We start from the raw sequence: 14,990 nt of genomic DNA on the forward strand, positions 1-14,990 counted from the left end.
ACACCGCATTGCCAACAAGTGCAGTTCAGCTGAGTGCCACCACTCAAATGATGTGCACCAGATATAGAAACATAAGCATAATCTTTGAAACCAAAACCAATAATGTTTCTTACATATAGTGAAAAACACCTAAGCTGTTAACACAGGTCATACAGCATTACTAACTGTAGTCCTGAATGTGTGGTTCTCGATATCTGACAGAAAATAAAGCAGACTAGACAATGTCAGCGTGCAAATCACCGATTTGCCTCATTAGTACTTACTTATTACATCATAGATTGTATTGCACTGGAAATGTGTGTTTGGGTAATTACTGAGAACTTTGCACACATCAATAAAATAATCCAGGCAAGCCATTAGTGATAGGTAGTAGGTCACTAAGCTCCATTTATTAAGTCACCAAACAAATAGCGTCTGCAAATCTAATCAGGAACATGAAGTACCAGCTGAGTGGCAAGCATATGTTTGCACTCCTTATCACTAATGTATGTATGCTCTATATCATTTTGAAAACAATTACTGAAGTAGACTAAATTTCCCATTTAAGTTTGTAGTCATTACCACTAAGATGTTATGGTAGAAAGTTAGACTGCTTAATACCTTAGTGTTCTACCAGTAGTTCTAAGTACATCTAGGGGCTTCTTAATGAGTATTTATTATCTCGAAGCAGTTCGTGCTTTTACCTTGTAGCGCTAGAGGGCTAGGATCTAGTTAGGACACTATCTGCATGGAGTTTTTGTAAATTCAATAAGCACAATGGCTTAGTGGATAGCATTCTTGCTTTGCAGTGCTGGGTCCCTGGTTTGAATCCCAGTTAAAGAGAAACTCCAACCTAGAATTGAACTTTATCCCAATCAGTAGCTGATACCCCCTTTTACATGAGAAATATAATGATTTTCACAAACAGACCATCAGGGAGCGCTGTATGACTGATTTTGTGCTGAAACCCCACCCACAAGAAGCAAAATTCGCAAGCACGTGCAATGCGAAAATTCGCGAGAAAACGGCCGTGCTAACAGTTAGCACTCTTTTGTGAATCAAGCCCATAATCTGTAAAGCACTGCGGAGGATGTCAGTGCTATATTAATACTAAATAATAATCATCATTTTTGTAGGATTTCCTTGAGTGCTACACCCACAACACAAAAGCATACTTTTGTCTTGGGTAACAGCATTCCCCTAAATTAGTGGTCCTAAACTATATAGGGACGATAGGTTGTGAATTTCACTGAGGAGACAGTGATATGACTAAGTAAACGCACAGTAAAGGAACAATGCTGAGTTTCAGTCCTTATAGTGGCAATAACAATACCTGTTTTCAACCAAATCAAGTGGAAACACAGATACATTAATTAGTGACCTGTACAGGAAAACAGCTTTACTGATGTACCTCCATGTCTGTGACAAGAACCAATTAAAAAAAAAAAAAAAAAAAGGAATAAGGACAGATTTCTGAGGTGTGTTTGCACCAGAATCAACAAATCAAGTTTATAGTTTTGTGTCCACTGATTTGGAACGGAATCCCACAATCCATAGAGATGGACAGCAGTACTGTGGGATCAAGTCTCTACTCATCTTTGTATTGCAAAGGGAATACAAAAAAGTAAAATTGTAGCAATGAGACTGATATTCAACTAGATTTCTGTTTAAATCTAAAGCCGCATCTACACGAGTAGATGCGGCCGCGATGCTCCTTATCAATCGAGCCGCTGATGCGGCTCGATTGATAAGATCCGACAGGATGGATCTCCGCACCGCCGATTCCCTGCTCGCTCCCCGCGAGGGGACAATGGCAGGGAATCGAGCGGAAGATAAGCGGCGCCGGCGGGGACGAGCGTGGAATCGAATGCGGCGTGGCGGACGCGGCGCGGCGAGTGGCGGACGCGGCGCACGCGCGGCGAGTGGCGGACGCGCCGGGCACGCGGAAGAGGCGATCCGGCGGCTAATCGAGCCGCCGGATCGCTGCAATGTCCCATAGTGTAGATGGGGCTTTATATCTATTGTGCAGGGAAGTACAGTGATGCATAGTGATAGAACATGTAACGTGTGACAAATAAATAGTAAAATACTATTCCCCCTCTGAGTAGTCACAATTCGGAGGGAGATGTAGTTCGGGGTCTGGCGATCAGCAGAACAGCGTATTACCCTTACGCGCCCCGCACGGCATAACACAACTGCTATAGTAGCACCTAGTTTCGGTGCTCGGAAATGAGCGTCGTGTGCAGAAACAACATGCTCATTTCCGAGCACCATTACCTGAACTAGATGGAATCACATGACAATCAGCTCGTGTCTCCAGGTACCTTATGTAACCTACATACTGTAGATTGTTTTACACAAAGCTATAATTCTCAAAAACAAATCCTACCCTGAGTCACATCATCAACTTTGTACTTGAAGTCTTCACTGCCGCATGTCCATGACATATCCTCCAGGGTAAAAGACTGATTAGATCGGAGCATTATAACTTCAATAACAGATGATTTCAGCAGGGCAATCTGGTCCTCCGCACTCAGGTCACTACATTTACAAACAAAAATATCAGTGCTATCCATCTCTACATTTTTTTAATCTATCGACCAATCAAATAAAGCCTGTTATTTATTTTTTATTTGTGACACTTATTTGAATAAGGACAATGCTACATTTTCCAAATTTGTATTGGAGTATTGTTATTACAACCAGTCTTGCTGGTTTGGTTGAGCAAGCTCCATACCCAGCTTGGTAAATCTTTTTACTTTAGGCCTCTTTTACATTTTACGCTGAAAAACTGATGCCTTTTAACTTTCCCTAGCAGTGCATTGTGAAAAAGCTTTCAGTTCAAATGCATATAATGTGAACTGAGCCATAGGGAAACTTGGGCATTGCCTTGCAAATCAGTTGTCCATTCAGTTATAACTGACAGCAACTGTAAGCAAACCCCACAAAAAAATATTTAAAAGCTATATGTAAATACAAATCTACGGCATGTATGAATTTAGCCATAAGGCTACTGTTAGATTTTTAATACATTGTTTAATTTTTAATAGAGGTTTAATTTGATAAAAACCTTGAATTGAGAAATGTAATAAAACTAGGCCTCTTCCAAACAAACTGTAGATCAAATCCTTAAACAAAACTTGAATAAGAAAGTTCATTCTTTACTTTAAGAAGAGGACAAGAGAGTGCCTGGGGTAAATGGCTGGTCATTAATGACTAGATAGCTTTGGACTACATTAAGTGGTACATAGTAGTTTTGGCAGTCCAAATGATATGCAATAAGAATTCTAGAGAAAGGCTTTATCACCCTAGATTTGTGCCTCAAGACAATCCTGTCTTGGAGGTTTACAGACAATTCCTTTGACTTTACGCTTGGTTTGCTCTGACATGAACTGTCAACTGTGGGACCATATACAGACAGGTGTGTGCTTTTCCAAATCATGTCCAATCAACTGATTTTACCACAGGTAGATTTCAATTAAGCTGCAGAATAATCTCAAGAATGACCACGGGAAACAGGATGGTTAATTTTTGAGCTTCATGGCAAAGGCTGTAAATACTTATGTACAAGTTCTCAGGTTTAAAATGTTTAATAAATTTGCCAAATCCTCAAGTAAACTTTTTTTTCCCCATTGTCATTGGGGGGTGTTGTAAAAATTGAAGAAAAAAATTAATTTAACTGCACAAGAGAAACAAAGAAGGTGTGTGCTACCAAACCAGGTATTACCTGACTTATAATCTGGCTGCACAAATGTCTACCGACAAATTTAAAGGCGCAGCACATGCAAATTGCATCTGCAAGCCAGAATATGCAGGATCTAAACTGACTATTCTGCTTTCTATTTGCCCCTGCAGGAGTCAGCGCACGCAAAATATTTGCATCTCAATAGGGGTGCCTCCTGTAGGCCTCCTTACTGCCCCCATCCTAACCTCTCTTGAGCGCACCCCAAGAAAGGGGACCAGCACCAGTGCACCAAACACGCCTTCGCTGCCTGGAAGTGATTACACTTGGGGGGGCACTACACCCCACCCACCCCTAGTGTGGTCATTACTCTGTTGAGATGGAAATATTTTGCGTGCGTTGACTCCTGCAACGGCAAACAGAAAGCAGAATATTTGGATTAGACCGTGCATATTCGGACTTGCAGATGCAATTTGCATGTGCTGTGCCTTTACATTTGTCAATTGACATTTATGAAGCCAGATTATAAGTCAGGTGATAGCTGGTTTGGTAGCACACACCTTCTTTGTTTCTCTTGTGCAAAAAAATAATTTAATGAATTTGCAATAAGGCTGCAACATAAAATGTGGGAAAAGGTGATGCGCTTTGAATACTTTCTGGATGCATTGTGCATTAGATAGTGATATGAATCTTGGGTCTTTGGATCCTTCTGTATAGATTTTTGTGTTTATGAGACTCTTTTTAATTAATCCACTTACCAAAAAGTTTTTGTGACAAGGTTTAATATAAAAATGAATTTTGCATGAACGTGACATGTCAGACATTTTCCACAAAATTCACTATCTAAATGCAGAATCTTCTCCATATGTGAATAAAGAGGACCGGAGGACAGTGTGGAAAGCCTTTGAAGGATCCAGAGCCTTAACTGTGAGGGACATGGAGGTTTCCTTTTAAACAATACCAGTTGCTTGGCAGTCCTGCTGATCTCTTTGACTTCAGTAGTGGCTGAATCACACACCTAAAACAAGCATGCAGCTAATCCAGCCTGACTTCAGTCACAGCACCTGATCTGCATGCTTGTTGAGGGGCTGTGGCGAAAAGGATTAGAGACACAGGATCAGCAGGAGAGTCAGGCAACTGGCATTATTTTAAAAAGAAAAATCCATATCCTTCTCAGTTTAGGTTCCCTTTAAAGGGAACCAGAGACGCCAGAAAAGATTTTATACATACCTGGGGCTTCCTCCAGCCCCGTACGCACGGATCGCTCCCACGCCGCCGTCCTCCGCTTCCTGTATCAGCCAGTTCCGGGTCCCGTAGTTTCGGCCAGTCGGCGTCAGCACGCGGCCAATTGGCCGCATCACAGAGGCTCCCAGCATACCATTACGCGTGTGGCTGCCTACTGCTGGGAGCCCCTGTGATGAGGCCAATTGGCCGCGTCCGCCGGAAGTGACGGGACCCGGTACCGGCTGATCCAGGAAGCGGAGGATGGCGGCGTGGGAGCGATTCAGGCTTATGGGGCTGGAAGAAGCCCCAGGTATGTATGAAATCATTTTTTCATTTTGTATTTCCGGCATCTCTCGTTCCCTTTAAGTATTTAAGTTTGGACCAGAGTTTCACCTCCGGTACTCTTTAATGGCATAGTGTGAACTTATAAATAAGGAATAATAATGTGATTACGGATTGAATGTCCAACACTCGCCTACTTATAATATACTATTTTAAAATAAGTAAACTCTTACCGGAAGCCAGGAATCATCTTTGCAAACCCAATGACTTTCTGTATACTGTAGCTAACCAGGTCTGCAAGGTGAGGGAGCATGGACAGCTCACCATTATCACCAGATGGACTTCCATTGCTGAAGTCACTGAAGAATAAGCTTGGGGAGAAGCCATGTTCCGAGGGTTCTGTAAGGAAAAAGATGTACAGATTAATGTCAACATGAACAGACATAAATAAAATTGATTTGACACCTCAGAAATTGCCCATTGAACAGTCTCCCCAGTCTCAAAGGCTCCGTTCACATCTAAAAATGCAAAACCCTAGCGATTAGTGCTAGCGTTTTGCGGGAGTGATTTTTCCTTGATTAATGCGGGAAGAAAAAAATCACTGGACACTGTAGCGTTTTGGGAGCAATCACGATTAGCGGTTCTATACATGCTAATTGCGATCGCTCAGGAATCGCCGCCAAAACGCTGCATGTAACGCGTTTGCGATCAACGCTAACCGCAAAATGCCTGCGATCGTGGCAGTGAGAACACTGCCATAGGCTAACATGGGCTAGCGGCTTTTAAAAACCACTCACGGTTTGCGGTGAGCGGGAATCGCGCAATTCCCGCTCAAGTGTGAATGAGTCCTAAGGGATTTGAGCTCTATTTAGATCTAAGGCCCTTATTCAACTGACTTTTTCCTCCTAAGTGATATTTTCACACCTTATCAATAAAATGCCTTTTTAAGCCACCAGCATGAAAATAATTTTGATAGTAGTTTTTTTATCTACTTTTTGGTATTTTATTATTTTAAACAGAAGATGAAAAACAAGTGGCTCGGGTTTACTGCAATGACTCCCGGAGGCCAGTATGGCCGGGCTTGTGCATGAGAAGGAGCATGGCCCATATCTGAAATCCAACAAGGATTGTTGGAGGACCGTGTGGGACACCTGTACAGGGTTTGCCTCCAGTAGAATTTAACATGGGGAGCCCCTACCTGCTAATATTTACTGCATGTGAGCAGAAGCCGAATTACTGGGGAAGCGGACCCTGCAGTCACATAGGGCCCTGGGCTGTTTGGTGCCCCAACTTCTCATACTCCCTCTCTTTGATATGGTGATCCCTTCATGCCAGGTATTGTTGTAGACATACTTATTGTGTAGGGAGTCAAACTCTGTTAGGGGAGGCGATGACGGTACCCATGTTTGTTTTATGAGCCCCAGCAGATGGGTCTCAGGCTTTGAGAGTTACCATGGCATCAAAGTTTTGTTGGCTTTGTAGTTATGCCTCTGAACATGAGTCAAGACAAGCTTCTGTACATGTAAAGTAAAGGAGCTAATTTATCGGGACAGCTGTAAAGAAAACTGGAAAGAAAGAAGGGCAGTGTACAGTTATTAAATAAAACAATGATTCCTACTGGTTGGGCAACTGCACTGATAAATCAGCTCAAGTGAACAGAGGATGTCAAGTGTTGTGTTCTTAGGGAAAAGAAAAGAGGCTTTGCTTATTTAACCAAAAGCATATATGAGAACCTACCCCCCCCCCCCTGTCCCCCCAGAGAGTTAGTAAGGAGCCAGTGGTGTTACTGCCAAGTTGCTGGGGGGTGGCAACAGTTTCTTACCCCTTCCTTCAATACAAGGGACCCCTCTCTGACATTACCCTGGTAATCACTACCCCTCCCATTCAGAGTAAAACAGCAGTAGTTGAGTAAGGATTATACTTCCACTAGTAGGTCTGGCTCATCTTTCTCTATTGGGCACATAGCTGCCATTGCTCACCTCCATCCAGGCCTTGCTGCATGACATCACTTGACATGCAAGACCACTCAGAGGAGAATATATAGAGGTGAGTGGCGGGTGGCTGCATATAAGAGAAAAAAAGATCAGACCCTATGCTGGAGGAGGCAATACACATTTAATTCACAACTGCTGCACTACTCAGCGTTGGAGCAGGGGAGAGGCCCATGGTGGCTACACTTGTTATAGGTAGAAATGGTGGGAGGAAAGGGTCTTCAGGTGATAACGCACCATCAAGCAAGGGTGTCATGGTGGCCACACTTGTTACCGGTGAGGATTTTTATTGTAAAAAATATATACAAATTTACAATGCAATAAATAATAATAATAAGGTATAGTGACCAAAAATGATCACACAAGTCAAAGAAATTGCATACATCTGCATAAACAAAACATTTTGTACAGAAAATATGTACAAATCATAAAGTCAATTTTTGACTATAATGCGTTTCGCATATTCCTTGCAAATTACATACAAAGGGACTTTTACGCCCAACGCAAAAAGCAACAATCTGCATCCTCATACAATTGTTTCCAAAGACATTCATGAGGAAACATAAATCCTGAACAGGAGAACCATACATACTACATCCATACGACGCTAGACTGGACAACATTGTTACCGGTGAGGGTGAAAAAGCTGTGTCTGACTTCAACAGTGTCTGAATTACACACACTTGAAACAAGCATGATACTTGTCTGGTCAAACTTTGGTCAGAGCACCTGAACGATTTGTTCTGGGCAGTGCAGTTTCTAGGCTAAAATGCACCCAGGGCGAGTGTGTAAAAATTGCGCCCCCCCCCCAAGCAAGGTATGGGTGCCCGCAGTATAGGTTAGCCAGGTCTAGTTGCACTTAGTATAGGTCCCCCCAGTATAGGTAGCCTGAATAGGTATCCCAGTATAGGTAGCCAGGCATAGGTGAGCCAGTATAGTTGCCCCCGCTATAGGTTAGCCAGGTAGGTGCCTCCAGTATAGGTAGCCAGTATAGTTGCCCCCAGTATAGGTTAGATAGGCAGGCGCCCCCGGTATAAGTTAGTTAGGTAGGTGCCCCAGTACAGGTTAGCTAGGTGGGTGCCTCTAATATAGGTAGCCAGAATAGTTGCCCCCAGCATAGGTTAGATAGGTAGGTTCCCCCCAGTATAGGTTAGATGGGTAGCTGCCCCCCAGTATAGGTTAGATGGGGTAGGTGCCCCCCAGTATAGGTTAGATTAGGTAGCTGCTCCCCAGTATAGGTTAGATTAGGTAGCTGCCCCCCAGCGTAGGTTAGATTAAGTAGGTGCCCCCCAGTGTAGGTTAGATTAGGTAGGTTCCCCCCAGTATAGGTTAGATAGGTAGGTGCCCCCCAGCGTAGGTGAGATTAGGTAGCTGCCCCCCAGTATAGGTTAGATTAGGTAGCTGCCCCCCAGCATACGTTAGATTAGGTAGCTGCCCCCCAGTATAGGTTAGATTAGGTAGCTGCCCCCCAGCGTAGGTTAGATTAAGTAGGTGCCCCCCAGTGTAGGTTAGATTAGGTAGGTGCCCCCCAGTGTAGGTTAGATTAGGTAGCTGCCCCCCAGTATAGGTTAGATTAAGTAGCTGCCCCCCAGCGTAGGTTAGATTAAGTAGGTGCCCCCCAGTGTAGGTTAGATTAGGTAGGTGCCCCCCAGTGTAGGTTAGATTAGGTAGGTGCCCCCCAGTGTAGGTTAGATAGGTAGGTGCCCCCCAGCGTAGGTTAGATTAGGTAGCTGCCCCCCAGTATAGGTTAGCTTAGGTTGGTGCCCCCCAGGGTAGGTTACATTAGGTAGGTGCCCCCCAGGGTAGGTTAGATTAGGTAGGTGCCCCCCAGTATAGGATAGATAGGTAGGTGCCCCCCAGTGTAGGTTAGATTAGGTAGCTGCCCCCCCCCCTTCCAGTATAGGCTAGATTAGACAGGTGCCCCCCAGTATAGGATAGATAGGTAGGTGCCCCCCAGCGTAGGTTAGATAGGTAGCTGTCCCCCATAATGGAGGGGGGAGCCGGAGCCGCGGGGAGGGCAACCCGACCTCTCCCTCCCTCTCCCCGGGCCGCCCTCCGTGCTCCCCCCTCAGATGCAGAGCGCAGCAGCAGCAGCCAGGGAGGAAGCGCTGTAAACAACATACCTCCCTGCGTTCCAAGCGCTGCTCTCTCGCTGCCGGTCTCTTCCTCTCTGCCTATACGATGATGCACACGCTGGTTCCTGTTAGCCGGAACTAGTGTGTGCATCATCGTATAGGCGGCAGAGAGGAAGAGACCGGCGGCGAGAGAGCAGCGCTTGGAACGCAGGGAGGTATGTTGTTTACAGCGCTTCCTCCCTGGCTGCTGCTGCTGCGCTCTGCATCTGAGGGGGGAGCACGGAGGGCGGCCCAGGAGAGGGAGGGAGAGGTCGGGCTGCCCTCCCAGCGGCTCCGGCTCCCCCCTCCATTTCAGCGCCCACCTCCCAACAGCGCCCCGGGCGGCGGCACGGGCCGCACGGCGCTAAAAACGGGCCTGGTTCTGGGTCTGTATCGTAAAGGATCAGAAGCAGAGAATCAGCAGAACAGGCAGGCAGTATCCCTTTGTTTAAATGGAAATAAATATGGCAAATACGAGCATATCCCTCTCACCGATGGGTCACTTTAAGTATCAGTTGCCAGGAGATACAAAGAATGTATACGGAGGAACCTTTTATTACATTAGTGTGTTTTCCGCATCTTCTTTTCCATCAATAATTGGATAGTAATCAGTATCTGCAGGGTTTTATCAGCTCATCCAACAAACTAAATAACTAGAACAAGTAACTTGTCTATATAGCTTATCTAAAGTTTAGATAGTTTACACAGCATATCTAGCTGCAAACAGCTTTAAAAGTTTATGATTATTTATTCCTGTGATACAATGAGGGCAGCCATGTTGTTTATCACATTGTCACAGGTTGAGGGCTGGAGATGCCATCAGCTTGCCTGTGTGTAAATTCAGTCCCCTCTCCTCCTCCCCTCTGCCTCTGAAATCAATGGCTAGTAACCTCCTCCTCCTGCCCAGACTGAGCTCCCATAAGCCCTTGCTACGGTGCCAAGGCACTGGGAAAAGCTGTGGGCGAAGCTTGTTTAATTTATAGGGAATTAGAGTATTAAAACAAAACAAAAAAGTATTTGGCTTGAGGAATGCCCTATAAACTAGATGAAAGGAACCCAATTATGCAATGAGTAAACGTTTATCTTGAAGCCACTTTAAGGATTCGTTTTAGGCTTAGCGCTAGGAGTAAAGGGTTACCTTTAGGCACAACAGGGGTTAAGGTTAGGCATTGGGGGAGGGGGGGGGTTAAGGTTAGGCACGGGGTGCTTACGTTTCAGGCACTATGGGGGTGGGGAAGGTTAGGCAAGGGGGGTGGTTAAGGATAGGCACCGGTGGGTCATAGGGTTAGGCATAGGTAGGGGTAGAGTTCTGTGTGAGAATAGAGATAGGTTATAGTAAAATATCAGTAAAGATTACTGATATTTTACTATAGGAATTAACTAGTAAAATATCAGTAATTTACCCATATTCTACTAGCAGCAGTTGCAGGCGCTATTTTTACTGGACGTCATTTTTATGGGCATGCTACAAAATATGATAAAATAGCAGATATGGTAAATCATGTGTGTGTCCCAATAGGTTTCACAACAACTAGGAAATAATTCTTTCTTCTAAGGCTATATTTTTAACCATTTGTGTAGCTTTAGACCAGGGGTCCCCAAACTTTTTCAGTCAAGGGCCGGGTTAACATATTTCAGACTGCTGGGGAGGCCGAAATATACATAAAATGATGTAGAAAACATTACATTGCACCTAGGCAGGGTAAACAATTGCCTGTTAACACGTGCAGCCTTTATGTCTCCCATTTAACCAAAGCCGATAGTATGCCGCCAACACAGCATGTGCAGATAGTATGCTTCCAACACAGCATGTGCAGACAGTATGCCCCCCAACACAGCATCTGCAGATATTATACCCACTAATACAGCAAGTACAGATAGTATGCCCCCCAACACAGCATGTGCAAATATTATGTCCCCCAACACAGCATGTGCAGTTACTATGCCACTAAAAAGTTATCCCCTCCACCTGTTAACCACTTTTCTCAGCAGCCTGACAAACAGTCCCCCCCACACAAGGCAATTAATGTTCAAAATACATATTTTCAAAGGCCCCCTCCTCCAAAACTACCTCCTTTCCCCAATATTCACATGAACTGCAAATTTTCCACCTCTACACACATTCACACACACACACACACACACACACACACACACACACACACACACACACACACACACACACACACACACACACACACACACACACACACACACACACACACACACACAGGAGAACTCCCAGCAGCAGCCGTTCATTCACAGGGCACCTGGAAAAATCTCTTTGCGCCAGACATTGAAGCATACTCAGGTGACAACCTGCCATCCATTTGAACAGCAGTGTCAGCTGATGCGGAATTGGATTGGAAGCCAACGAAAGACTGCTCGCTGGCTTCCCTGTGGATTGGTGGAACCAGCACTACTAGTCTATATACGGGCCACCGATATTTAGAGATGTAGTGGGCCGTATCTATAAGTAATACATTCTGTGAGTGGGGGCCGGTAAAAAAGCCTCAGGGGGCCGCATTCGGCCTGCGGGCCCTAGTTTGAGGACCATTGCTTTAGACAATTGAAGCTATTCTTTCTTGCCATGGTACCAATTAGTCCTTCTCGCTCTCAGAAATATCAACTCTTGCTGGATCTAACCATTAAGAGTTCTTCTTTTAGATTGAATAACTTATTCACAACTATACCTGGAGAAGATTTAAAAGTATCAGAGTCCGAGGAGTAACTGTTTGTTTGAACAGATGAAGATCTTGTAATTCTTCTATCCAGATTTTCTCTTACCGGAGGCTAAGAAATAATTAAAAAAAAATCAGTATGCACTTAAATTACACACTAACATAATATCAAAATACAACTACAGAGGAGTTAAAGGACACCTGAATCGAGAGTTATATGGGGGCTGACATATTTTTTTTTCATTTTAAGCAATACCAGTTATCTGGCTGTCCTGCTGATCCTCTGCCTCTAATACTTTTAGCCACAGACCCTTAAAACAAGCATGCAGCAGATCAGGTGTTTCTGGCATTATTGTCAGATCTGACAAGATTAGCTGCATACTTGTTTCTGGTGTTATTCAGACACTACTGCAGACACATAGATCAGCAGGCCTACCAAGCAACTGGTATTAGAAGAAAATAAATATGGCAAACTCCATATTCTTCTCACTTCAGTTGTCCTTTAAATACAATGAAAGTACAAAACTAGTCAAACTAGAGCACACACATATACTGGTAAATAGAGAAGAGGAGGGAAGAGAAGGGCACCAAGAACTGAGCCTTGGGTTACTCTAACCGGGTGGAGTGAGGGAGAAGAGGGTGTGATGCTGGAAATCCTAAATGTCCTATCAGGTAGGAAGGAGGAGAGCCAAGAAAGTGCCAGGCCCTGGATAACTAAAGAGGACAGCATTTCAAGTAATAAACAAGGATAAGAAGGAATTTAGTGTTAAATCATAGGCAAAAAAAAAAATCAGGCTTAAACTATACTTGAAAGATTTCCCTGTTGGATGAACCAGGAGATGTTATTTTTTAAAACGTTACCTGTATAAGTTTTGTAAGCTGCTGTGACATTGAGGCGCTCTTACAAGATTAGTTTTCTAACAGACTGGCCCTTGCCCCATTTTCTCTTTATAACAGGCAGTTTTGTTTTTGTACACTACCACTCTTCGTTCTATCAGTAAAGCAACCATTTGCGGCCTCAGTAAAATTTCATTCCAAAAGCTGCATTTTTTTAAATTGCCAGAGGTCATACACCAGTCTCTCTGTCTTTTGTTTAATTTTTCCATGCTTTACTCTAAAGCTGCACTATAGAACTGGAATTTTAAAAGCAGTGACCTTAGAGGCAGAAGAAAGCCATTTTCCCTAACAAAAAGATTATAAAAGCATTGTTTCACTCGGCGCATACTGCTATATTATTTAGCCAACTTTATTTTTAATTTAAACCATACATAAGCAGAAAGGAAATTTTTCTTGCACTTTAATAATTTAGCTTAAAAATTCAGTCGTGATAGGGTAAATGGCTTCATGAGTCAGCCTTACAAAAGCCTAACTTGGAGCAGAGACATGAAAATGCATGTTGGAAGAAAGCCATGGGCTGGGCTAGACTAACACGGGCAATGAGTAGTTCAGTTTTCCAGTTCATCTTTCTCGAGATCTGTTGCTATACAGGGAACATGTGTGTCCATGCTCAAGAGAAGAGGACATGAAGATATGTATCAGATAGATTCTAAGGGCAACAGAAGGACAGCAAAAGACAGAAATATTTTAGTAAAACATGGGAGAAGTTTCCAAAGTAGATGAAAAATGGGCATCAGACCTCAAAATGGACCTCTTTAACCACTTCAGTCAATCTGGACAACTTTAGTCGTCCAGATAGAAGCTACTAAAATCTAACTGGACGTGTATCCACGTCTACATTGTGTATTCTGTCGTGTAGGCATGCTTTCGCGCATGCCTGCTGCTCGTTCCCGGCAGCATTTACATGGCGGCGATTGTCACGGTTTCACGAACGCATTGCGGCAAGCGCATGAAAATGCGCACAAAATATGATCTGCAGTACTCCTTTAAATTCATTAGCCTGCTTTTAGAAAATCAGTGCTCTTCCATCTCACCACCCCTGCACTGGGGGATGTGAGTGTGTGTTTGTTTGTGCTTTTTGAGAGCCCCAATAAACCCTAAATCCAGAGCCATCCACATAGCACAGATCTACTTCAAAAAGGTCTTCTGATAAGAAGCAGGATACAGGGACACATCGTAAAATCATTAGGTGACCACATTCCTGCGCGTAGCCTGACCAGAGTAGAGAAATTAATTTTTAATTCACCTTGGAATGAAAGAATAGTCAGACAAGTTACTAAATTAATCAACGTTCCATAGATGCCAAAATCATATGCCTTAAACCTGAGCTGGAGGTATCTGGTCCACAAAGCGTTAGCTGTCACCCCAAGCGAGTTTGATATGGATTGGTCCAGCGCATGATGACGGAATGGAAAATGCTGTTTTTCATATGATATGTCCGATATCTGCTGAGTTATGGCATAATTGGAGAAAATGGCAATTCGGTCCCTCAGACAATAGGGGCCGGACTTCAGCCTGAGGTCAGATTGCTAAGGGTGGGAGAACATCTTTTGTTACCATCCACACCCTCTTGCAGAAAAAGGGTTAAAAAAACCTGTTGGACACAGGCTGAGAGAGAGAGAGACTCCCAGCCATCCTTAGACCATCACGGCTTTGGCTGGTCTATCAAAGGACTTCTATCCATTCCAGAGAACTTTTCCATTATTGGACTTCATATCTTCTGTTGGACTTAATACCGCAAAAGGACATACGGTAACTTGACACATTGCTCAGACTATCAATAGCCATTTTCACAGTTAATCATTATTTCTGTATCGATTTGTTTCATTTACTATATTTAGTTCTGCATTCTTTATTTATATAAACAATTAGAAATCGTTCGTTTAAGTGCTGTTCTGGAAAATCTCTGCAAAAGGATTCACCTCTCCTTAGAGAGAGACACGTTACCATAACATTGTTGATATTAATATTGTTATTTTTCTATCTCTAGAAAGGTTGTGTATTAACCCTTTTTCCTACAGGATTTAGCTAGAGTTAGACTTCGCGCATCCGTACGCTTTATTGCGGATTGGTGGCAGCGACCTGGCCACTACATGAGATCCTAGATTGTATAGATTGTATATACAATCAAAGTTGGATT

At 43.7% G+C, this 14,990-nt stretch overlaps 1 protein-coding gene across 2 annotated transcripts in view; it reads right to left on the minus strand.

Annotated features, from left to right (window-relative positions):
• VDR (vitamin D receptor) overlaps positions 1-14,990 on the minus strand; it is a 105,909-nt gene that overhangs the window by 12,241 nt on the left and 78,678 nt on the right. For both annotated transcript variants that reach the window (XR_011026090.1, XM_068267319.1), the window contains exons 4-6: positions 11,966-12,065; positions 5,401-5,566; positions 2,369-2,520 (exon numbers count right to left, since the gene is read on the minus strand). Coding sequence is in view for 1 of the 2 variants with exons in the window: in XM_068267319.1 (XP_068123420.1) it covers positions 2,369-2,520; positions 5,401-5,566; positions 11,966-12,065 (418 nt within the window). In the remaining variant the exon portion in view is untranslated. The remainder of the gene's footprint in view (positions 1-2,368; positions 2,521-5,400; positions 5,567-11,965; positions 12,066-14,990) is intronic.

This window comes from Hyperolius riggenbachi, chromosome 2 (assembly GCF_040937935.1).
Source record: "Hyperolius riggenbachi isolate aHypRig1 chromosome 2, aHypRig1.pri, whole genome shotgun sequence".
Lineage (NCBI taxonomy): Eukaryota > Metazoa > Chordata > Amphibia > Anura > Hyperoliidae > Hyperolius > Hyperolius riggenbachi.